The 25,050-nt window shown below is 43.1% G+C and overlaps 2 protein-coding genes across 10 annotated transcripts in view; both read left to right on the top strand.

Annotated features, from left to right (window-relative positions):
• The window catches only part of ZNF326 (zinc finger protein 326), an 80,463-nt gene that overhangs the window by 6,402 nt on the left and 49,011 nt on the right, over nt 1-25,050 (top strand). The gene's annotated exons all lie outside the window — the stretch shown is intronic.
• LRRC8D (leucine rich repeat containing 8 VRAC subunit D) overlaps nt 1-25,050 on the top strand; it is a 49,350-nt gene that overhangs the window by 16,438 nt on the left and 7,862 nt on the right. The window contains exons 1-2 of one of the 9 annotated variants that reach the window (XM_083847079.1): nt 10,634-10,755; nt 12,133-12,178. The exons of 2 other annotated variants lie outside the window; for them this stretch is intronic. In XM_083847079.1, coding sequence (XP_083703205.1) covers nt 12,175-12,178 — 4 coding nt within the window. In that variant the 5' untranslated portion in view covers nt 10,634-10,755; nt 12,133-12,174. Of the gene's footprint in view, nt 1-6,969; nt 7,082-10,633; nt 10,756-12,132; nt 12,179-16,317; nt 18,285-18,364; nt 18,390-18,455; nt 19,429-25,050 lie in introns of those variants that run through there. 6 more of the 9 variants (XM_083847078.1, XM_083847085.1, XM_083847084.1 and 3 more) reach the window with 6 other exon arrangements.

Genomic DNA, 25,050 nt, shown 5'->3' with positions numbered 1-25,050 from the left:
ACAAACAGCACCTGAAACAACCTTTTATCCTTTCTCTGAAATGAGCAAGTTTAAAGGTTTCTGTTCTTCTGGGTGGGGTTGGACGAGTTGCTTCCTTGCGGTGTATGCTGACATGGTATTCAGCGGCCAGCACCTTGGTTTAGTATGTGTCAGCAAAGTAAGGTGATAGAGCTGCCTTGCCTGACCTGTGTTTTTCTGCATGTGTTGCAGTAATTCTTGGAGTGTATATTAACTTTTTAGAAGAAGTCAATATACCGAGAAAAGCCCCAGTCACTAATAACATCTGAAAACAAGGACAGCAACAGGAAAGCAAAAGACCAGAAAGCCCCCATCAACAAAGTGAGCTGTAACGCGGTCAACGGGAGAGCTGCTTGGAGCCAAGGACACTCATTGAAGGGGAGATGGGTTAGGAAAACCTGAAAGCTGTCTTTGCTTTTTCAGTGAGGACAGGGTGGGGCTCTCCAACTAAATGCTCAGAGTAGCCGTGTAACTTAGTGTTACTTCCAGCATCATATCAGGCTGAGTGTCACAGCTTGTCACAAAAGGCCTTGGGGCATATTCTTGGCCTTCTGGATGGTCTGATCAAAGATGACGGAACTAGGCGGGCTAAGAGGTCATGGCATTTTAGAAGGAGAGCTTCTTAAAAATAACTCAATGACCTTTTTCAGTTGGAGGTATCCCCAAGATAAGTTGTTTTTGATTGATCTGAAGCCAGGGCTTTGAGTGTTTCCTGCTTACTGGATGCATTGACCGTGGATTGATGCACACAGGGTTAAAAGGCTGTGTGGATCAGCACTTGTTGAAAATGTTTTCTGAAGTTTGAATGGGTTAAACAATCCTGCTGATGTTTCTTGATACCTTTTTGAAATATCACCTACCAAATTAAAAGCGTGTGTATGGGAAGGGCTTGTTTTCATTCTGTATAACTGGAAATCACACCAGGAATGTGCATCTTGTTTTTAGAGCAGTCATAGACCAGTCCTCAAGAGCTGACTCATTGCTGTTTTGTAAGCAGGGTTTGCCTTTCTTTCATGTGGTTCTGCATTTTTCCATTCCCCAGTCCACCGCAATTTAGATCTTCCCTGAGCATGCTGGTGTCAGAAAACCTTCTAGCGCAGAGCGTTGTCCTGTGTACCTGGTTTGTACTCAGCCTGATTTGGCAGTGGCAAATGTAGTGTTCGGTTGTTTCATTGCTTTCTAGTTGTGCCTTTGTCAAATTGTGCTACAAGGGCACTTTCCCTGTAACTGTGTAACAAGATGGTAAATAAAAGATTTTTAATCGTTTGGGGCAGGGGGGGTGTTGTGTTTAGTCTGCTATTGTTATGCTGCCTTACTTTTATGGGCCTGCTTTCAGTTTTTTCCTGCACGATGATTGAGACTTTCTTGAGTTTCAGATTAATCGACTTGTTCAGCTTGTGTATTTTTCCAAGCTGCTCTACTGGGATACCATGGTGGGGTAGGACTGGGAAAAATGGGCAGCTGGCAAGAATCAGGGGAAGGCCAAGGCTCTGTACAACTTGAGCCTTCAAATCACAATTTCTAGTCTGGAGTGCACCTTGTATTATTCCACTGGATTCCACTGTTGACTTTCAAGATCGCTGAAACTTATTACTTATTCTTACACCTTGGTAACGCTTTATTTGTGGCAGATCAGGTACCTTCCTGTGATTGATGGTAACATTTTTTTGCTTCCTTGTACTTGGATCAATGTACTTTTTTTTTTTTTGTGGCAGCTTAGGAGGAGGTAAGGTGCCAAAAATCTGCAGCACTGTCAGCATTTTTTTTAACCAAAAGCTTTTCTGAAAATAGCTGCACAAATGTGTAAATCAAACTCTTCCAACAGGTCTGCTACCTGTAAATTTTTTTTTTATGTAGCTTTGCTAGGGTAAAAGAAGAAGGTCTGATTGTTTTAAGTGATGTTACTGCAGAACTTGTGTGGCTGTAAAACTGACAAGTGTATGTTACTTCTGTGTGATTGAAATCAAGGACAGCAGTGTGGGTTGCCAGTGGAAATATTCCCAGGGAAACTATACTTGAGACTAGGGAAGAGCACCCAGCAGAGATTTTTTTTTTTTAATTTTTTCCTTCCTATTCCACTGTGGCCACAAGGCTGAACATAGTGGAAGGGGAAAAATGGAAACCATTCTTATGGAAAAAGGGTGGAGTGATATCACTTTTCTTGATAGAAGAGAGGCTGCGGAGAAGGGAGAAACTATAGGAAGCTTTTCATTTCCTGGGAGGAGTTTCACATTTCCCACTGGAAAGTGGGACTGATAGGAAGGCATCAGGCCGGTAGAAAGGCAGCACCTTCCCCTGGAGCTGCTGGACTTCAGTCTGGGTGTTCCTGCAGCAAACTCCACCCTCTCATTCCCTATCTGTCTGGTATGTTTTCTCAGCCTTGGTGCTGTTGTCATGTTATTGCTGGCAAAAAAACCCTCCATGTGTGTGGGAGATATGCAAACGTGTTGTAACGTTCTGATACAACTTTAGCGCAGGAAAAGAGCAAGCTCTGTACGTAGGTATCTCCAGCTGAGCTCCAGTCTTGCAGCTGAATTCACGAAATAAAGCTGCTGACTCTGAAAAGAGGTTTAGGTGGCTGTGGGGTGTAGGATCAAGTCATTAATTTTGTAAGCTTAAAAAGCACCTCCTTTCAAACCATGTTTCCATAAAGCTAAATTCCTTTACAGGCAGTACGAATTGTCTGCATGAATGTAAAAGCATTGGATTATTTAACGGCATTTTTATTGAGGATTTCTGGTGATGTGAATTTTCTCATTGCTTCAAGTACTTCCATCACCAGAAGAATGCTGGTTTTGCTTATTCATAACTGAGGTGGACTTTATCTTCTTTCTCTTAACGTAAAAATTCTAAATATTGTTTTTCCTTCTGTTTTTTTTTTTTGTGTTATTCTTTTCAGGGTCAATGAGAACATAATCTTTTTTTGGGAGGGAGGAATGAACCTATTAAAATCCTTTCTCATATGCAGGGTTAAGAATTGCACTCAGGAGGGTAGTGCACAAGTGGAATTGCTATCTTCTCGTAACAGTTTAGACTTTGGTAAAGAAAGTGGATGAGTCATTGCAGGGATTTGATGGCTGAAAAGATTGATTAATAATTAATTTAAAAACAAGAAGGCCTTTCCTCTGTGTCCCAGATTTCAACCACTCAAAAGATTCTCACATGTAGTTTAGCATTTGAGTGCTATGGACATATTTGTTTTGATGTCTTTGCTTAAACTGCAAATACTGCTTTCCCTATGCTTTTGTTTTCGCATTATTTATAAAGATATAAATGTCAAATTAATTTGAAGTGTTCCTAGGAGGTTATGGCACCTTGAAGGAGTCAAATATACCCATTATTTTGGGTGCAAATATGAAGGTTTATTATACTTGTTTCTTAACCTTTTTGGGTTGCACTGGCACACTAGGTGCTTCCTGAAGAGCCATAATCCCCTCTTCAGTGTTCGTGTGCTCCTGCATACGATTTAATTTGCTTTTCCACAACAAGCACAGGTCAGTCAAGGCCTTATATTTCAACAGGTTTGTGTTTCAGCTGGGGGTCTAACGGTAAACCCAAGTGCCATGGTGCCTTTATGCATTTATGCTGGGTTAGTGGTAAAACTGGGGAACTCTGCAGGCTGCAGTGTGACCCTGACAGGATGACTCAAAACTGGCCCTTTGAATTCAGTTAAATTAGCTTAAATAATCTCTACTTGAGTTTTTCATCTGCAGTGGGCCTAAAACAAGGGGTCGATCAAAACCAATTCATGAAAGGTGCAGCAGTTTCAGCATCCTTTTGATATCCTGTAAGATGTAAATTGATGTGCTCTGAGTGCTTCTGCCTGGGGCAAATCTTTGATATGAGGCACATCGTGTGACTCTGATCCTTGAAGAGGTAATAAACTGAGTTTTGTCTTTTTATTAATTAAAATCATGCTATGCCATGTGCTGGGCATTTTTGATATTGAATATTGAATGTGTTTTGTGCATAGTGAATATAGCCAAAAGTGTTTGTTTGCTAACAACGTACAAAAAAAACCCCCAAACACTCTGATCTTTTTTCACTTTTACTTTATTATAACCGTAAATGGTAAATGAAAATTTGTAATATTTTTAATTTGGGCTGTCACTGTAATTCATAATTTTCACCTGAACTGCTTCACATTTCCAGTTCAACGGAGTGTCCCCCTTTGTAATTAAATTGTCAGTTCTGTCTAGGCTATAGCCTTCTCACCATGCTCCTCTAAAAAGGAGACGGCCATCAGATATTTGGCACTGAGATGGAGCTACAACCTTCTGGTGCTGGTATTTATGACCGTGCATCTTGTCAGATACACAGGGTGCAGCAACTGAACCTTGCACTTCTCAAGGCCTGAGTCTGTAAAGAGTTGTCTGAATCTTCCAATGTGCAGGCTGAGATACACTTTCACCTGCTTTAACCATGAACTTAAATTTACCTTAGTCAGAAGTTTAATTTAGTTGCAGTGCCGTGTGAATTCCTCATAATGTGTATTATGTTTGGTACGGAATTACCACGAGTAGGGTTTTTAGAGTGGAGAAGGAGAGTGCAGGACTGCTCTGCACGCATAGCGTTGGAGCTAACTCCACTTTTGTCAAAGGAATCGTTTTGCCTTGGTAATAAAACAACCACTCATTGCCTTGATGTAAAATATGAAAGGGGAAGGCTTTTTTTTTTTTAATTTGTGTTAAATATGTTGAAGGTGGGAAATGTGAAGAAGATGAAGAAATCTTAGCTGTAAGGAGGGATACTCGATTTTGTGTGTGAAACTAGACCTTGAATGCTTGTTTTCCTCTCGCACAGCCTCCTTGATAAGTGCCACGTGCTGGGCTGAGTGGGCGTTCGGCTGCCGGGCAGCAGGGGACAGAAAGCAGTTTGCTTTTCAGGGGTGCTGGGGAGAACTGGATGACTTCCTGGCTTCATGGAGATAAAACTTGCTCTGGCAGCAGTACGGGCAGTGAAATTTGACAAGTGGGAGGGGAGAAGGATGTGTGCGACAGGGCAATTTTTGCATTGTGGAAGGAAGAAGCGAGGCCTGGAATTTATATAGCCTGACATTCATGAGCATGCGAAGCAAGCCACGGAAGCTAGTGGGTGCTGGGCCGTAACGGATTCGCTCCAGTTTGTGGAGTCGGTGTGGATAAGAGGAAAGCAAGGAATTGCAGGGCTCTGTTGTAACCTCAGAGGCGACAAATGGTGTGACTGCTCTGGTCACGAGGAGAGGTCGCAAGGCGCCCCGGGCTGCTCTGGCTGCTGTTTGAGGCTGGCGCAGTGTTCGGCTCACAGCTCCAGAGCCGTTTCCCTGGATCCCTGCTGTTGGAAGCCTCCTAACACAGAGAAGGCCCTGAGCAGGCCTAGTTGCAGTTACATTCGTTTTTCCTGTGGGATCAGCTCGGAACCCGTGGGAGGATGAGATAGGGGTCAGAGATGACCTGTGTTTCCTCCAGACCTCAATGTTTCCTACTCGCAGACTTGTGTGTGGGGAGAGATGTGTGGTTTGAGCAAGAGAGCTGCAAGGGCATTGCGTGGCAAAAGGGGATGGATCTGGCAGCTGAAACTTGCCCAGAGAAGCGGGTCCCACCAGGGTAGCTTGCCTGGTACGCATGGTCCAGAGAGTGTAAAGCAAGAGTTAACATTACACGGTAACTGGCGAGGCAGTGCTTTTTTGCTGTAAATCTTGGTAAATCTTGGTAACTTTTGTAACAGTACATCCATCTTCTTCTAATTACTTCACTTCTGAATGAGTGCTAAGGTATGTGTGGGGCTTGTTTTTAATTATGAACTGCAAATAGTTCCCATAGGTTTTCAGGCCTGGCTCCAAAAACATTACCTGTCATGTGATGTTGCATCAACCAGGAAATCCCCAGACAGTAAGCCTGCTTGGATTTTCTGACACTTGCCTTTCTTCTATTGTCACACTTCTTGCAGTTATAGTGCTGAGGAACCTCCTTTGAAGATCATTCAGACTGACTCCTCTTGTGTGTCTTGGTTAGGGGGGTAACTAAGCCTGTGAAACATGACTCTATCCATGAAAAATAATTTTCTAAAATATTTCTTCAGCTTTTCTAATAGAATCATTTTTCACTTGTACATTTGCATTAATAGCAGTCGGCTTCTAGTTAATAAATACAGTGCTCTATGAAAATAATTGGTTATTAGGATTGGATTGGTTCCTACGGTGCCCTTGCTGCAGCTTTTGCTGGCTAGCTGTGACTTTGCTTGTGTGCACAGCAGAGTTGTTTACATGCCTGGAATATGCTAGAGGCAAGGAGAAAGGAACGGCTTTAATGCGATGCAGCTAGATGCTCTGTGGGGGAGACCTCAGAGTTGTTCATAACAAGATCAAATGTTGATCAATGTTTTGGGAAGAATAAGGTTACTGTTCATGAGAAATGGAAGAACAGTATATTACGTGCTTTCCAGCCATCTTTAAAACCAGGTATTTGTGATGCTGCCTAGGAAAATGTCCCTCTCCTGCTGTTGTTTTGAACTCTGAGTGTCGGTGGCACCGAGGCGAAGCATCTATCCAAACCGCTCCAGTGTGGCCCCAGCTGCATCTCAGGGCTGCCTTTGGTGAGGAAATGAGCAGTCACCGGCTTCTTTCAGCTTCCCCATGAAAAGCCTGATGATCGTGTTGTCGAGGTGCTGCTGGAACATTGTGGCTACTATTGAATTTGTTTTAAAGGCAGCTGTGGGGATTTACAGTCTCTGTAGAATAAGAAAACAGCTATTCTGACATTGAGCTGTGAACATGAGAAAATGGCTTATCCCATATTACAAGGTATAAAAGCTGGGAGAGGACAGAGGGAACAGCTCGAGAGGAATGGAGAAGAAAACAGCTGAAAACCTCCTCCTCTCCCTCCAGAGCTATTTTTTGTCAGTGACAAAACTGTGGGATGAGCAAAGCTGATTTGTATCTGCAGCAGGTCGTGGCTGGGATCTGAAAATGTATCCCCAGGAAAAAACAGAGCAGGCTGAGCTGCGGGGGCGGGAGCGCACGAAGCCACGTCTGCTGGCTCTGAACCTGGAGTTCCTGTTCGGTCTGCTGCTTGTTGTCTTCCAGGTGATGCCTAAAATCCCACAACAAGGGCCCGCAGTCGCTGCTGTGCTGTGTTAGGCTGCACACAGCATCGGCAGGCTGGGGTTTCAGCAGGGCAGGTTTGTGAAAGAGAAGCTGGGGGATGCAGCTTGCAGGGAACGGGAGGGAGGGTGTGGAGAAATCTTGGAAGGCTGCGTCAGAATAAGAGGCTTTAAACTAAGGCTAGGTGCCTGTCAGAAATCCTTATCTAAAGCAAACCTGGCGAATACACAGTCATGAATTTATTTACCAGAATTCAAGCTTTTATGGTTGTGTGGTTTCTTGCATTCTTAGATGTGTTTGGTGTTGAAGCAGCATCATGATGCACTGTGGTGTCTGGACCCGTCTCCTGAGGGGGATATTTTGAACAGTTAGTCCCGAGTAAATCCCGTGTGTGGTTCTGGAGCTAAGGGCTTGTCTTCACATGCTGTTGAGAAATGATTCGAGTCAGCCTAAGGTGTGAATTTCAAGTGGATTGCTTTACATCTCTGAGGAAGAATGATGGAGAGTTAGTCAGATTCTGGAAAAGAGTGTCTGGAGAGGGTCCCAAGCAGTTTAACCAATCCATTTTTTAAATTTGTATGGCTTTTCTCTCAAGTAATCTGAAATGCCTTATGCAGACAGAGCCTCAAAGTGGATTATGTTATATAGGAAGTCTGGTCGTAAGGATTTCGAAAGGTTTATGTGGATGCAGAAGTATTAGTAGTCAGGAATAGCACTTGCATTTTAAAATCACTCTGTACTTTTCATCTGAATTTAATATTCAAGCAACCCAGCTAACCTTAAACAGGAATTATGAGAGGAATGTGGACTGACTTCAGTGTGCAATAGACTTTTGAAGCATTGTTATGGCCTCCTAAAACTATAATTAACTGTGTGATCACTGAAAGTTTCAGTAGAAACTTCTAGGTCTCATCGAATCTTTCATAGTCAACGGAATGCACTTTTTTGGTGGGTGAAGTCTGTTTGCTGGTTTCTTGTGAGAATTGTCTAAGCTGATGGGGAAGAAGATGGAGGAAGTTGGAGGAGTACAAGCCCTCTCTGTAGGTCTTGGACTTGCAGCCCAAACTGAGATTCTTCCCATCCCATAGAAAGATTTTTAGGTATGTGTACAAAGCAGAGAACTTCAGCAAAATCTGTGTAGTAAAAAAAGGGGCTGAAAGTTTTAGGAGCTGAGGCTTTTGGTGACCTGCATGATAATGTTTACCTCCAAGCCTGAGAGCAGGGAGCAGAGGAATCCAGCCCAGGGAGTGTACACTTCACAGCCTGAACTGTCTGAGCAGAGTAATGCTTTCAAATACTTGCTGCCTAATTTAGGGGTAATTTGTTGCAGAATGTATGGGCAGGGCTCTGCTCTCCCTTTTGCTTTTTGATGTACATTTACAGTCCATTTTCCCCTCCTTAGCTTTCCCTCTCATTCTGGTGCTTTAATAGGAAGAGTGAATGCCTAAAATACAGTATGTATTTTTCCTCAGTCAGTTTTGGTTGTGCAAAGTGAGTTGCAGCGTCTGTGCGGCAAGTACCTAGGTTATTTCCTTTTCAGCTACTGAATGTAGACTCTTGCTAAACATCATAATGAATTTCTGCTCTAACTAAATGCATGTAAGTAGGTGCTTGTAGGTGCCATGTGGGACTCTCTTGACTGTAGGGAGAAGTCCAGGTGTGCTGAAGTGCAGAATTACATCTGTAGGCTGGTGCCAATGTGCTTCTAGGACGCTTAACAGTTCATGGCATATGAATCGTGAACATGTTTATTTAAATCAAGTTATGCTTGAGATTGGAAGGTTCTCAATATTTTTTGTACTGGTGTGGCAATTACAAAACCAAATGTTGTGGTTTTCTTGGTGAATACATCGTTTTGTCGCCCTGGGAAAGGTTTGGTCCTCGAGGCTAAGGATTGATTCTTTACTAAGGCTTAATCCACCGCATGTGCAAATCCAGGTGGAGGGCGGATGCTTCTCCCTTGGGTGGATGAGGAGTGTTGTATCTACATGCAGAGTGCGTGTGCTTTGCATTGCCTTTTTTTCTCTGATGAGACTGCAAATAGGTCTGAGGCCAGTTCCTTTCGCCTTGCCTCATTCATCCAAAAAGCAGCAGATGGCTGGTAGCATGCACAGGCTTTTAACCTGGCTGAGAGTCAGGCTGATGAGGAAGAGCCTGAATGTGTCCTTTGTCCAGTTTTGGTTGACTCATCAAATTGGTGGCTTGGTGAATGCCTTACCTTTAAAGTCAAAGAACAGGAGAAACATACAGATTTTTTTTTCCTAAAATGTTTTTTGTAGATGTCCCAAGTGGCTAATCAGCAAACATACAGGTTTGCCTCCCGTAGCGCACTCTTGTTGGTTTTGTTTTGTTGACTCTGGCCCAGTTATGTAAAGGATGGATAAACAGAAAGCAATCCCAAGGAAATACATACTTGATGCCTCAAAAGACCGTATTTGTCATCATGGAGAGCTTAGTGAATGTTGTTGCAGGAAGAAGAGTGTGAATGGGAAATGGTGATCTCTAAGAACATTTCAAGTAGCCAAAACACTGAAATTCTGGTTTAAATGGGGGAGGAAAAAAAAAAAAAGACAACAACCAGGCTAACAGCCCTCTGGCTTGGGACACATCTAGACATTTCAAAGCAAAATACAGCAATTTAGGGGACAATGAATACATGAGAATTAATGCACATTAGAAGTAAGGAAATAAGTTAGGGAATTAACTACACATATATTTTATATCTTAAGTGTTAGGAAACAAATAATCCAAGTTATCAGATGAAGATAATGAAATAGGTCATGCAAGAAAAGTAGAAATATTAATACTTTCCTGTATTTGAGAAGGTGCAGAATTTGATACCGTGCCATTTTAACAGAAGATGATGAATTTATTTGAATCTTTATTAATTAAGGATTTAATAATTTCTGGGGGTAGACATATGCAAACTAGCAGAGTTGTAACTCAGTTGTTAAGAAGAGCTTACTGTGAAAATTCTGCAGGCCTGCAGACAACAATTTTTAGTAACTGTTGGCATAGAGGGTTGTAGAATTAACAGTGCCAGAGAAGGGAAGGGTGGGTGACTGTTTTAGCCCTATTCCAGATGGGGTGGCATTTTTCCTCATCAAGATACTGGAAAAGTTAATGCTGTATTCAGTCGATAAAGACATTAGACAGACTAATGTCAGTGTGTTGCAGGTCATGGGAAATGCATCTTAGCAAATGCGGTGACGTGCTGGAAACCAGGTTTGACTTGGGAGAGGGATCTGCATGAGATGCAACGAAGCTATGCCTGCCAAAGGCAGCTGTGCAGCTGCAGGGGGGCAGTCCTGCCTTGCAGATGCTGCCGCTCCCTTGCTCCTTCCGTCTGCTACCTGCGGTCCCTCCCTGCCTCCAGCGGAGGCAGCCAGGTAGGACTCTGGCGTACCCTTCTGGGACTCCTGTCCGCACACGTTGGTGCTATGTGGTATTGCAAAAGCGCCTGAATTAAGAACTGAGTAACTGACGTTTACAAGTTAGTCACTGGCGGTGAATCATTATCAACTGTGAATGCTTCTAGACATCTGCTTTAAGGATTGAGGTGAGGCCAGATTCTGTTGAACATTTTCATCGGGTATCTGGAGACAGGGTCAGAATCTGAGGCGCAGTCGGCAGGCAGCGTCGTGCTAGGCAGCGCGGTAAGTGAGGGCACGGCACTGCGTACCGAACAGTCTGGGGATTCCTGTGAGCTGTATCAATCAAAAGTGTGTTTTAAATTAGTCTGATGCAAGACCACGGGGCCTGCAGATGTCGTGCTGCAGCCCAGTGACCGAACAGGAACCCAGGGAGAAAGGTCCTTAGGGGTGCGGTGAGTAAATAAGACACGACCGCTCTTGCTTCTGCAGGGCGGTGCGTGAGCGAGTAGGAGCAACGCGGACAGGAGGTGAGAGCGGTGCTGGAGTGGTGTACGGTACGGCTCTGGGGCTGGGGGCAGCCTGGTGGGAAAGGGAGCGAGCTCAGAAAGGAGACAGAGGAGATATTTGAAGGCTGGGTGGTCTTCAGCTTCTACAAGGAGAGCCTGCAGAGCTCCTTCTGCTGCTGGGTCAGCCGTTTCTTGATAGGTAAATGGGGCGATTTGATAACCGGAGGCAAGCACCTTCTGAGGGAGAGCACAGCGCGCTGGATGCTAAAAGGCTAACAGAGACAGGCATAACACAGAGCTCACGGCTGATGGCTGGGAACTGAAATTGGGCAATTAGAAATAAGGCATGCATTTGTAACGGTGAGAGAGAGTAAGCACTGGAACAAATAAATGACGAAGGGAAATGGTGGATTCTATCCAAAATGTTCCCAGGGCTTGAAAGCTTCTCTGGAAGTGTTATGTTAGGCAAACAAAGGTTTGGCTTACAGTTACGTACAGTCCTCTGGGCTAAATACAGCAATAATAGCATATAGTGGTCTGCGTTGTCCCCCGGCATCAGTAATTCATAGAGAGAACTATGCAAACCTGAACTAATGTTCCTCATATGCTGAAACACTTGGGCACCAGCTGGACTCGCTGATGGAAAGTATGTAATGCATGTATGTATTTATACATGTGGAGCATATACAGGGATGGTGCCTCCTGGCCGGAGAGCTACTTCCTCTTAAGTATTCTGAGAGCTACAGAAGATGTTGGAGTCCACAAGTGATTGTGAAGAGTTTCTTAACCATGGGATTCAGCATCTCAGATACTCTTCAGCTGGAAACTGATGGACTCAGATCTGGAAACATTTCTACTTTGTTTATGCTAGGTAGTAATTCGGGTCTGCAGGGCGGATTGGCTTGTGTGCAGCACTGCTCGAACTCTGCTCTCCTGTACCTGAAACTGGTGGTCTTGGCACATAACCAGTTTGGGTATTTTTGTGCTGCTCTTCTCTTGCCGAGGTAGTAGGTCAGATCTTTCTGCTCCTCTTGTTGAAGATGCATCTGAAGAAGTGACAGGGACAAGTAGAATGGATGGAGTAAGTGCAATGGGACGCTCTCCAGTAATGAGTTTATAAGCAACATGTTTTTTTGTTTTTGTTTTTTTATAGTGGACGGTTAACCTCTGGAACTCTCTGCCACATGATATCATTATGGGTAAGAGTAAATGTGATTCTAGGAAGGATTAGAGATCTCAGGGAATTTAACTATTTAGTTTAATGTGAATCTATAAAATCCCTTGTTCTAAGGTCTAAAAGCATTTTGTAGCAATGGGGTCTAATGTAGTGGGCTGTTTATTCTATAACTGTTTACTAGGAAACGTATTTTGCTGTAACATCTGTTTCTAGCTACTTTTAACAACAGGAACTGGTGATTCAGAGGTCTGTTTCTAAATTTAATATGAGAAGGAGCGTAGCACTAGCTGGAGGAACACCGAGGGTGTGTGTATCAAGGGGAGGTGGTGATAAAGGCAGAACGCACCCTGCCTGCTAAAATGTGTCATTGTGCCTCTGATTGCAGGGCACAGATGCTGATACACAAACCGAGGATACATGCGTCAGAGTAACAAACTGGTTTTGAGCATTTAGCTTTTCAGGGATCATGCTTGTACAGTGTCACTCCATTGTATTTAAAGGAATTGACCTGCAGAGAAAATGCAAGGCCTTTATTTTGGGGATTGATGTCTTTATAAGTGGACAGAGGAAAGGGAGTGAAGCAAGGAGATTTAAGATGTGGAAGGAAGAAGGCCTGGCTGTGTTTTTTCGATAAGCAAAAGTCTCCAGTTTCCTTTGTTAGCTACCTCCTGACGTGTGTGTTGGAGAAAGCTTCTATCTGCTCTTACATTGACTTTCAAGTGTTTCTAGTTTCATTACTCTATTTTTCCCCCTCCATTTTTTTCCCCTTCCCAAAGATATGTGCAAGCACACACATGCACAACCATAACTTTACGACACATGCATCTGGTAGCTCCTAATAGACAGAAATCCTTGACAGGCAGGTATGAGTACAGGCTGTAGGCAGTTAGGCAGGAGCGGCTCAGCCAGCCTTGTTGGCACCTCAGTATGCTCCTGAGGTATCACCTGGACAACAGAAAACTCCTCTGTGTTTGTTGCTGTTTGTGTCCGCACTGAAACACATGTACGCGCTCAAAGAAACCCAGTCCGTTCCTGGTCATCTCTCGTGACCCATGTATTTGCACTCTCCAAGAGTCTGTGTGGAAAAGAATCTGCTGATTTGCAGAGAGTTTTAAGCAAAACAGAGGGTTTTAACAAAAGTTTTAAAACTGGAGCAAGCGCAGGAGATCAAGCTCTTTAGCTTCTCTGTCCTCCCAAGTACAAATGGTTATCCTGTGGTCGTTCCATTCCTGGCCCAAAGGTGGGACCAGTGAGTGGACTTCCTTTGATCTGTGCTAGGATAAAATTAGCAGCTTAGTGATACCTCCCTGGGCTGACTATTTACCTTGATGCAGTACTATGGCAAAGCAATCAAGTAGGGATACTGGAACTTTAAATAGAGGAAAATACAGTGTTAAAGTCATAGATGCTACGAATTAGCTCTGAAGAGCTGCACCAAGACACAGGATAAGCATGATAATTTGTGGCTCTTGTATGAAGGCAGTTTCTCCCTGCATGCAGTCACTCCAACACAAATTCTTTGTTGTAGAAAACACTAAATATTTGGGAATGTTGAGCCTGAAACACAGATGATATACTGCAGCAGAAGACTCCCATGGGATTTTTTTACGAGACAGATTTTATTTGTTAAATGAGTTTTCAGTAGTTGTTCAGTACATGCTATTGTATTGCTTGCGTGATGTCTTACAGTGACACTGGTCTGATCTGGACTGTGATGACTGTGTAAATTGCATCACTTACTAACTGTGGAAAGATGGCTTGGTCCGTAAGAGACATCTGTGTATGTGTGCGTTTATATTGTAATCGTAAATCATAAATTAAAGACGTTCAGTTAATGCCACATAGAAGCTGTATTCACAGCTCTTGCTGTTCTTGTCTGCCCACAGGAGTTCCAGGAGTAAAAACTGATCACAGAGGAAACTGAAGCTGCTTTTGTACTTTGTTTGAGGGGGAGGAGTAATAAAATAAGTTATGTAGTCTAAGACATCTTGAAAATTTGGACCTTTAAGTGGTCTTTGGGCTTTTACCAAGGAACGTGCTTTGGCGTTTTGGTTTTGTGTATTAGAAGACACTAGAGATCCCTTGGCTTTAATTTATAGCAGCAAAATACAGTTATTTCTCTATATTTTGGCCATATTGGTTTGTAACATATGGTTGTGGTAATTCATAGCTGTATACCCGGTGATTTTCAGTGACTTAAATTACTAAGAAGAAATAGTTTGGCCTGTGGTGATCGGTGGGATGGTGTTCTAGCTGGCAGGGGGACCTTGTCTGGGAGCTGGAGGATCGGACCTGTGGCCTGTTTGGCTCTGACGGTGACAGCCGCCTCAGAGGAGGCCAGCACAAAGCCCCAGCAGCTGGCTGCAGCAACGTGACCTGGAGATTCTCAATTTCCATCAATTGTCCCTGGCTGACCTTTGCCTTCGGTGTAGAGCTCCTAACTGTAAAGCTTGTATGCAAGTCTAACACTGAAAGTTTGAACTTTACATGTTAAGCTGCTTATGCTTTTGCTCACTGCAAAGATACTGTCATTGTAATTCTGTGTTACACAGTGAGGGGGTAGAAGAGGTTTTATTCACATCTCTGTTCAAATTGCAGCTATTCACAAACAGCAACTCAGAAGAAAAGTTATTTTATATAACTGGCTAATTTCAAGCGTGCCATTACACAATTTTTTGGTTAACGGAAGGCAGTGAAGATTCCTTAATAAAATGACTCACGGTCACGTTGTTACTCATATTCATATAACTAAGATCCTGTAGTCTAAGTCTTTTGGCCTTTACCTCCATGAGTGTTCTGACTTTTGATGGGGGGGTTGTTTTTGTTTTAAAGCCACTTCATGATTACTCATTTCATTTGTTTCTTGTACTTACGCAGCCAGTTGTATCTTCCCCCTTTAGTGTTGGAAGTACAGCTCTATTACAGTCCATTCTCTCCTAACTTGACAGAACAAGTATCAGTGACTACGACCAGCTTCAGCACGTAAGTCTCTGCAGAGGGCTAAGAAGTGTTATTATCAGATTAAGTGCAAGTAGAAACCTCCACTGTGCTCCCTACTTGGGATGCACGGCAGTAGCCTGTGAGGCCCTTGTGCTGCTGAAGACCATACACGGTGTCTCATAGCTAGATAAAGGATCCTGGTGTGGTTGGAGTGAGTGAGCCACTGTCTTAGGCTTACGTTTGAACCATGGGGAACATACAGATCTGAGGAAGAGCGCTGATAACAGAAGAGAAAAGGTGTATTTGTGAAAATTACACGTATGTGGAAACAGCAGATTTTTCTGCTATTTTATATTTTGCGATTATATCTTTGCTAAATCACTTTTTGAAACGGAATCACATGATAAGGAATAATTGCAACACACTGCTAATACTTTTAAATTCTTTGTGGATGTCTTTAATTTGTGACTCTTCCTGTGGTCAAAATGTTGCTAATATAGCAGATAAAAAGAGCTTAATTCTTGTTTCAAGTCCATGGCATAGACTTGAAGTTTTTTCCTTTTACAGCTGGTCAAGCTTGAAACTATTGCCTTCCTGAAACACTCAGCCGTGTTATGCAGTATGAAGTCTGACACAATTCAACTGAATTTTGGGGCTGTAATCTTTTTCAGACAGGGTACTTTGATTACACAATGTACGATGCAGGAAGGCCTTAATACAGAATAGGAAGTAGAATCTTTTGTGCAATATAAGTGTAAAGTGCTAGCAGAGTCTAGGTGTTTGTCCAGAAGTCACAATCTTTTTGTTTGATTAGCAAGGAACTCTGACCAAGACCCAGAGCTGAGTGCTATGCAAGGGGCTGAATGAGGAGCACAGAGCATACAGTGCAAGCGTTGTGAAAGGTGGTGGCATCTGATGCATGGTGTGATCAGACAGAGAGAGGACACCCCTAATGAGTCAGGAGCAGGATTGTCATAATGGTCTGTCATTTAAAAAAAAAAAAGAAATTAACCCAAGGATAGTTCTGCTGCTCATATCAGAGCAGGCAGCACAGCAAGCCATTAGCCCTATTTTGGGACAAGACTGCAAGTTCCCATCAAGCCTAAAGAAAGATGCTTGTCCGACTGCCTGTCTGACAGCTGTCCTACTGGCCCTTCCCTTTCTCAGCTCCAAACCAAAACAGCCTGCTTGTGTGTGGTGAACATAGATCCAACTCTGGTATTGGTGCGAAGTCCGTGTGGTCCAGAACCAGTTCACTGTGGACATGGATATGGCTGCGTCCACGTGCAAAAACCTGCAGCTTACAGCAGTAGCTCGTAACCTTCTTCGAGTCACCATTTGGGGTCTGTTTTGCAAGGTGAGTTGTTGCTGTGTGGGTGCCCCAAGGTTTGTGATGAGGCAGAGGGTGGTCCTTCTCTTTGGCTTCCTTAAAGGAGGGGCATTCAGTGAATGCTGAAAGGAAGGACTTAGTAAGGTTTGGTAATCCGAAGCTGGTTGCTGGTTTTACATCTAGGAGATCAGGTTTATATTATTAGCCCTTGAGGAACTTGAAACAGAGATTAGAATTGCTGTTCAGCCTAAAGGGGAACAAAAACTATGGCAGTGTTCTGGGCCTTGATAACACTTTTCTTTTTTTTACAAAAGATATGAGACATAATTTGGCATACAAAATTTCTTGGTCAAAAACAGGCTGTTGCAAAACTTTTATTATAAATGAAATGAATGGTTTTGTTCATGTTTTGGTCTGGCCATGACAAATCCTAAGCTTTCAACTGTCAGTTTATGGGAATGTAGTCATATGTATATTATTGCTGTACGCCCACGTTCGCAGGCAGCCATCCAAGTGTTCAGATGAGATAGCAGGAACGTACAAATAAAGCAGCTGGCTAGTTGTCCTGATGTTCTTGACTAGATCCTTGTTAAGATGCTGCTAGTCAAACTAATGAGTAGATCTGGCATATCAAAGACTGTTTGCATTAAGCTATACGTGGCTGGGGTTACTGTGGGCACTTTGGCCATTTTGTGTTTTTGCTTTTTGTCAAGTCAGTAACCTCAAACACAGAGTGAGCGCTGAATTAACCCCTGCGTGTCCCTGATAGTTGCAGGTTGCCTCTAGGCTGTCTTGTACGAGGTTGGGGGCTGTGTCTCACCACCCCATCACCTGGGGAGTGCCAGGTAAGTCTGTGCATGTCTGGGGGAGAGGAGCCCGTCCTGCCTGCCGCCCTGCAGCTCCTCTTCTGGGCCCTTATGAGACGAAAGCAGTGTTGGCTCCATTGCTCCTGCTTTGCATATATGAGTAGGTGATGCCCTGTCCTATGGCACATGCTTCTAGAAATACCTCTGGAAATGAAGCTATGGAGTAACTTGCCTTAGGACAAGTCCTGAGTCTTCACCTTGTTCTGCACAGGACAAGGACAGCGAGGGGCTGGCTCGCACCTCCCTTGGATTGTGCCTGGTGGAAGTCAGAGCCAGGGCTCTGAGATCAGCGGTGAGATACTTACATGAGCTCAGGCTTTTCATTTACCCTGCTTCTTGAAATCTTGGCATGCTGGGGGAAAGGCTAGAAGATGATTAAAAGGAAAGAACCCTTCTCCCGGGTCAGTCTGATGCTAATGCTTCGTTGCGAGCTTGCTTTGCTGTGTACCTGAGCTTTACTCAGAGCCTCCTGGGCCTGCTGGAGGATGTGAAAATGATCTGGTTTGACTGCGTGTGGAAACAGTGGCAACAAAACCCCGACTGATTTGTTTTCCTCCAACGACAGGGCAACTCTCCTTTTATTTCAGAAGCAGCTGGGGAGCGGCTGTTGTGCTGTTTTACTTGCCAAAACTAGCTCAGGTGGCAAGCACGTGGGGTGAGGGGGAAGCACTGCCTGCACAAAAAGAAAAGCTTCCTCCATGGACTGGTTCACCCATTTGGCCAGCCAGGCAGATTGCACGTCAGTTGTAAAGCCCAGACGGTGAGATGGTGCATGACTGGATGTCTGTGAAGGTGGCTGCCAAAAAAGTTATTACGAGTATGTGGTCAAGGCTGTAGTAATCGTGGCGAGGCGATAAGGTCTGGAAAGGGAGCAGCAGTTGCAGTGGGCGATCTTTTCCAGGAGGCATGGATTTTATGCTCTCACGTGTGCTGAGGAGAGCATGCGGCTGGATTTCCTGCTGGAGCTGGAGTGAGATCTGTCCATAGATGAGGTGGAATATAATTTCTCTTTTCTATAATCTTATTTTGGCTATTTGAGTTAAACTGCAGTACATACTCATGAATCTTCTTTGTCAAGACAGATGTGACTGGAAAAGGTAGGTTTCAAGAGCTGTTAAATTTTGTGCCTTTTTTTTTTGAGATAGTATCATTCTCAAACCAATAGGAAGGAGTATATAGGAATGTTGTAACTATGAATGGATTTATCTGGACATAATGTTAAGACTTTTCAAAGATATTTCATAAAATATTAAATTTGACTATGCTTTTAACCACAATCTTATTCCACTTTTTCTGGAAGCCTGATGGTTTTTGTTTTCTTGCTGTAAGTTTTACAGCCATGAGCATGCTTATCATCACCTAACAAATAATCACGTAGATTGTAAGCCTTCTGGGGCAAGGGTTCTCTGCCCACTCTCTGCAGGAGAGCCCATGGTGCAGAGGTTACAATTCCAGCTGGAACATTTGGGTCAAATCATAATATAAACTTAACAATAGTAAATATTTAAATTGGAGGTCGTGTGGGTATGTTGGTGCTGGTGAATAGCAGCAAGCAACACAACTGAGCCTTACTGAACCTTTTTGCAGAGCTGGAAGCTCGCTTGTTAGGGCAGGTATGCTGCAGTCTCAGGAAAGATGGCAAGTCTTTTGGAGCGCTTCATTCTGTTTTTAATGCAAGATTTTGAATGGGGTTTGGGGAAAATCCAGCATAAAAACAAAGGAGATTGTCTGGATCTGAGTAAAATTTCAAAACTCCAGCCTCCAAAAGATGTGTGGTAGCATAATCCCTTTTTTATGCTTAAGTACTGAGATTGAAGTACACACCCTGAACCAGACAATTATGGGACTAAATGGACTTAAGTAAATAGCTTACCTCTTACGGAAAGGAGCTTAAGTTTAGACGAGGAAAAAGAAATAGAGTAATCTTAAATCTCTTTGAGGATAAACACTTGAGCTGCAGGCATTTTGTCCTGGCATGAAACCACTGAAGATTCAGCTATTGGAAGCCTGGCAGGAATGTGGTAACATTAATAAGTCATCCTTCATCTCTTGTTCAGAGTTTCAGAGAAATCATCGTTGTTACCCATCTGACAGACATCTGAAGCACGGAAGATCTCTTTGCTCGATAAGGAGCAGGTAGGGTTGGGAGCAGACTGTCAGTAGGTGTCTGGTGTCTGCCTGGGGGACAGGACAGGGACACGGCGTGGCGGGAGGGGGATCAGAGGCTGCCTGGTAGTTATCCTGAGTGGTTTCTGTGATGTGGCTGTACAGCTTGAGTGAGGAAGTCGCCCCTTCTCCCGGGGGAGAGAAGAAGCTGCATGATGTTTGTGTGCGAGCTTAGTCTGAATTTTGTCCCTTTAGAAGTGTGCTTGCACATCCTGGTTCTCAGCTGCGCTGGCACACCTTCACTCTGCTCTTGCCACAGAGCAGATCTTGGCAGAAATGAGGAACTTCGATATGCAAGTAGGAGGCTGGTGTTTACATGCAGCTTTTTGTGTCGCTGGGCGCTTCTCTGTATGTGTTTTAATTTGCCTTTGTTTTATTATTTTTTACTTAATTTGTGTGACCTCTCATACATCACTTTTAGCTGACGAAAGTGTCAGTGGGAGTACTTCAAATGCAGTATTTCATCTGTGGGCAAATCGTCTGTACGAAACTTCTGTTTAATATGTAACCCAGTGAGAGTCACTGTGTTTGCTGTTCTGTCTGCAGAGATGAACCAGCGCAGGTAGGGAACAGTGGACCCTGTGCTTTAGCTAAAGGAACTTTGTCTGCTCTTGGCCCTCGATCTCCATGAAGGTGCTGTAAATGTTCCAGAGCAAGGTTGCTGGCACATCCATTACAAGTGAAAAAAAGGAAAGTAGTCACTGAAAGTAACTGGCTTCAGTTACTCAGTAAATTTGCTTACTTCATTTCTAAACCATATTCCCATCAGAATGTAAACCTAGATTTTAAGTACCATGAGTCAGGGTGGAGGGGTAGCTCCCCTCTCAAGAGGGACTTTTAAAACCTACGGCAACGTGAACTGCAGTGATAAGTCTTGTTTTCTTTGGACACTCCTTCCTATTCTTGCTGTATGTTTAGGGTGTGTAGTTAAAGGTACTAATATCTCCTGTAGTAAGATTCATATCTTCACAGGCTGTGGCTTAAAATCACCAAATGAGCAACTCATTGCCAAGTTCAATTTCTTACAGCTTTTGAAGTTGCCCCAGTTCCAAGTGAAATTCAGAACAAGATGAGACAGAGGCTGGCAGCGTGTGTGGCTGTAGATCAGAAAAGAATATTTTTTCAGAGCAATTGCGTGAGTTGCTGTGTGCTGTTTCTACCCAAGATCAAGTAATTTTATATAATGATCTTCATAGCCATGTGAGCTTACTTATGTTAAAGCAAATTTAAATAACATCTCAGGGTCTAAAACCAACATTGAACCGTTCTGCTTTTCAGATTTCTGAACTAAAAAGGAAATACAGTTTTAGTTATTTTTTTCCCTTTTTGTCCTCCAGTCTGTTTAATGACTTCTTAAATTGTATCTTTTTTTGTGTGTGTGTGATTAAAAGCAGGCTGTAGGGACTGGAATTGCCAGATGTGCTTTTATTTTGGTGCAGTTTGCTTTTGCATCTTGATAAATTCCCCAAGTGCTCTGGTCAGTAGAAGCACCAGATGTTTTCTGTGTGTTCCTGCACTTCTGATAGCAGTTGTGAAAACACTGGAGAAACATCACTGGCTACAAGATAGGAGAGCAGCAGATTTTGATATGGCAAAGGGATTAGATGTCTAACTCTTGAGTGCAAACAGCTGTTATAGTTTATTGTGTGGTGTAACTTCCAGTTACGTTGAATGCCCGTGTCAGCACAGGTTAAATCAGCTGCAGGAACTTTGCGTTGTGTCTGTCTTTGAGAAGAGCTTTGTTGGACTGTGGGTCTTGAGCAGGCGAGGCAGGCTGCCTTGTGAGGATTACTGGTTGGGATGTGCCTTAGGAATTATCTGCAGGGGGGTCCAAAGTGTCTGCTCCCTGCCTTTTGCTTTACTCTGCTTAGGTAAAGGAGAAAACACCGCTGGGAATTTGATCACTGTGCCCCACTGTTGCTGTTTCCATCGCTGGTGGTGTGTGTCCTCGGGTGGACCAGTGTGGTGTAACGACAGTGCTCCTAGCAGCGAGCTAGAGTTCGGGGTGCCGTCGTCTGCGAGGTCCATTTGTTACTCTGCTCTAAGATTTCTGTCTAGGCAGTTGTGCATTACAAGATTCATGTTCTTCCGGAGAGGAGAAATGGCCTATCAGCGTCTGTGCACTCATGGGCTATTGCTTGGAGATATGAGTAAGTTCAGTATTTAACCCTGCTGGGGTCCAGCCTCATTATTCATACGTCTGGGATTCCTGCCTGTCGCCTTGCTGGGTGGCTAGCCTCAGAATGGTAAGATCACACGTGGTTATCTGACTTGAACCGTATCGAGCCTAGTTATCGTAGCAAGCTCTTCAGCAGCCACAGAGACCTGTGCAGAGGGATGCTTGAGGACCACTCTCCTGTCCACTCTTTTCCTTCTCCTATTTCCTCTCTCACTCCCTTTATGGTCTCTGATGCTACTGACTTGCAAGGAAGGAGCACAGCGTCGCTGAACGTTCAGCTTGGGATCTCTCTGAGCTTTTCAAGGTCAAAAATTGACAAGTGGTATTCTGGAGGAGGCTGAGCCCCCGCACTACATCCTGAAACCTGGGGATAAATGTGAATAAAATCTTAAGCTTGTACTTTTGGTCAAAGCAGCACCTCTCGTAAGAGAATTGCTCTGGAATAGCACAGCAGGCAAGCGGGAAGTGGTTCGTTTTCCGTGCTCAGTGGAAATGGAGCTCGCATGTGGCGAACACCGAGTTAATTGTGTTAATAGCCTCCGGGTGCCTTTTGGGAAGTAGTCAGAAATGCAACGTCGGACTTCTATCTTGAAAGTCATCCTTAAACAGACCTCTGGTGATTTACAGCAAGGGAAGAATGATGTATGATTTGAGAGTTTATTGTTAGGGAAATTATGGCTGCTAATACTGTTTTTTAAATACCACATTGATTACAAAACCATCTGTGTAGGAGTGATGTATAACACTAGACTTCCAAAGAGCTGATAAACAAGGAAGATTCAGTGTAAACACTTAAATAGCAGGATCCAAAAGTAGGTTAGATTGTTATACAACCTGAAAAAGACCGGTTTTGGAGGGCAGAATTTTTGAAGACTTAAAAAAATAAATAAAATTATAGAACATTTTTTGTAAATGAGTACTAATTTGACATCAGTTCTATAAAGCAAGAATCGTAGTTTTGTCTCCAGTGTACTGGAGCCTAACACGTCTGTATGCAGTCTGAAAGGAACTAGGTTTTGATAGTTTTTCATTTACTGAATCACTGTCAGTCTGGTCAATATTGTTCATAAAGATGCTGACTCTCCAGTTGGGGAATTTATTTGCAGTCTATATCAGAGAGATTTTATATTCCCTTTAAGGGAATGTCCAGAATTATAGTCGTGCAATTTGAGCAGTGGGATGGAGGAGTCAAAGAGATGGGTTAGCTGCGTGTGTTTTTTGTCTTCTGTTTCTCAGTGAGTGCTAGTTAGTCCTTCTCCTTAATCGCGTAAGTATCAAATAACAGCAATGTATTTTTCCATGTGTGTGTGTCTGTGTACGCACGAGTTCTATGTATACTTAAAGGGCATCGTGGAACTGTTGTTCTTTAGTTGGAATGTTTTTCTCTATAGGAAATCTACTTTCAGCTTTGTTCTTGTTGCTTTCCCCTTGTTCAGTTATCACCAGTTTTGTACACAGAACATCTTGCGGTACGCCGTCTCTAAAATTCTACCTTTGAGTTGACATGCAGTTAATTTTAAGAAACCCAAATAAATATCACATCCTGTAGAAATTTGCTTAGCCTAAAATATAAAATAGGTCAAAACAGTAGCAATATGCTCAGTCAAGGGGTAGCCAAACAAAAATAAACGGGCCCATGTCTTGCAAAGTGATCCACAACTGGTGGATTGGGTAGATAGTGGATGTTTTAGGCAGTGGCTTTAAGAAAGTAGTAGTGAGTAGGAATTCCTGTCATTCTAATTTGCTGGGGGGTAAAAAAAAAAAAAAAGAGGATTTTTTTCCACAACAGGTTCTTTATGTGAAATCTGTCTGATCTTCCTGACACAAAAGCACTAACAGGGAAGTATCGGATACCACAAGCCACACTGTAGTCCTTGTGCTCTGATGTCACGTATATTTTGCAATACCTTCAGCTGCTAAAGGAGCAGCAAAAGATTTCAAACAGTAGGTAAACACATCTTTAAGAATATGTATGTTGTATTTTATTGTGGAATGTTTATTGGATTTTTCAGGGAACAGAGGAACTCAATGCATAAATCCATGTTTAGCTGAATTTTGGGTTTTGTTTTGCCAGGATGCTTACAAATGGAAGAGAAGCTGTAGCCGCAGTTATACTGGTTTTGTAACTTGAGTCCTGTCATGCAGAACAAAACACAATAATCCACTGTGGAATAAAGCAGCAGAGTTAACTCCTTTTTCTAAAACTATCTGCTGCTTCTCCACAGCTATCTGGAGGCAGTGCCTCAGCAGCATACAAGGAGCAGCAAACCAGGCTGCAAAGCTGTAATATTCCGGGTTACAGTGGCAGGGACAATCTCCATCCGTCGCTATTAGATCCCAAAGTCTTCTGGTGTCTTGGTTAAACCTCCTTCAGTTTGTTCTAAACTTCTTTTATCTCAGGAAATGAATAACCAATGCAGGTAATGCATGTGTCTGTGTGTTCAGGAAGCATGCATTCGTTTAGTTCCTTTTGTGAATGCTTATATGCATTATTTCACATGGGCTTTGGGGCTCCTTACACTTCTTTCTGTGGGACAAAAAGAAAAAGAAAGGATGGTGTCATCTTCTTGATTGTTGCAGGTTGCCTGTGGATCCACTGATACTCACTGCGCCCGGGCTGGGATGCCGTTCTTATCACATCCAGGGCCAATTGTCTTAATAGGATATTGCAGAAGTAGAAAAACAAAGGAAGTAGAAATGGCTAGTGGAAAGAGATAATAAAATATACAGAGGAAATAAATTTAAACCTATGGTGGCTTGATCAAAAGCAGGAAAGCAAAGCCTTTCGGTTATGGGAAAACTTTTCTTCTCCTTAATTTCCTGTGGGAAGGGAGCAAATGCGTTTGGTCACAGCAGTATTTTTTTTCTTTACAACTAGAAATGTTGTGTGTGGGCTCTTTGTTGTTTTGTTTTTGTTTTTAGTTAATTCTTGACCAGTTGCAGTGACAAGGCTAACTCAAGAATCCCCTTGTTTCCCGAGACAAAGTGGGCTTGTTCAGAGTCTTGGGAACCTGAGGGTAAAACAAGAGGTTAATGTGCTGTGATTCTGGTTTTGTTTGTTTTAATTTTGAAGTTGCTTTAACTTTAAATACGATGTTAAAATAGGAGTGCCAGTGAATTACAGGGGCAGACAGATGAAGTTTTTATCAGTAAGTACAGGAAGAAGTAGGATGTAAATAAACGTTAGAGTGACATACCAATCTGCTGCTTCCTTTTCCTCTAATTTCTGTATTTAAGCTAGAATGGTTTCTTAGGAAATAATCCCAATGTACCCACTTGGTGTTTCAGCATTTATAGACTGAAATTTCTTAGAGCAATTCAACAGGTTAATCACATTCTGAGCTCTACCATAGCTTTTCCTTAAGATTAATGAAAAAATTATAATTGGATAAGAAGTGTGATTTAATAAATTT

The sequence above is a fragment of the Anser anser genome (genome assembly GCF_964211835.1).
Source record: "Anser anser genome assembly, chromosome: 8".
Taxonomy (NCBI): Eukaryota; Metazoa; Chordata; class Aves; order Anseriformes; family Anatidae; genus Anser; species Anser anser.
Note: the sequence above shows the minus strand (reverse complement) of the source record. Positions and strands in the feature narration are given on the sequence as shown.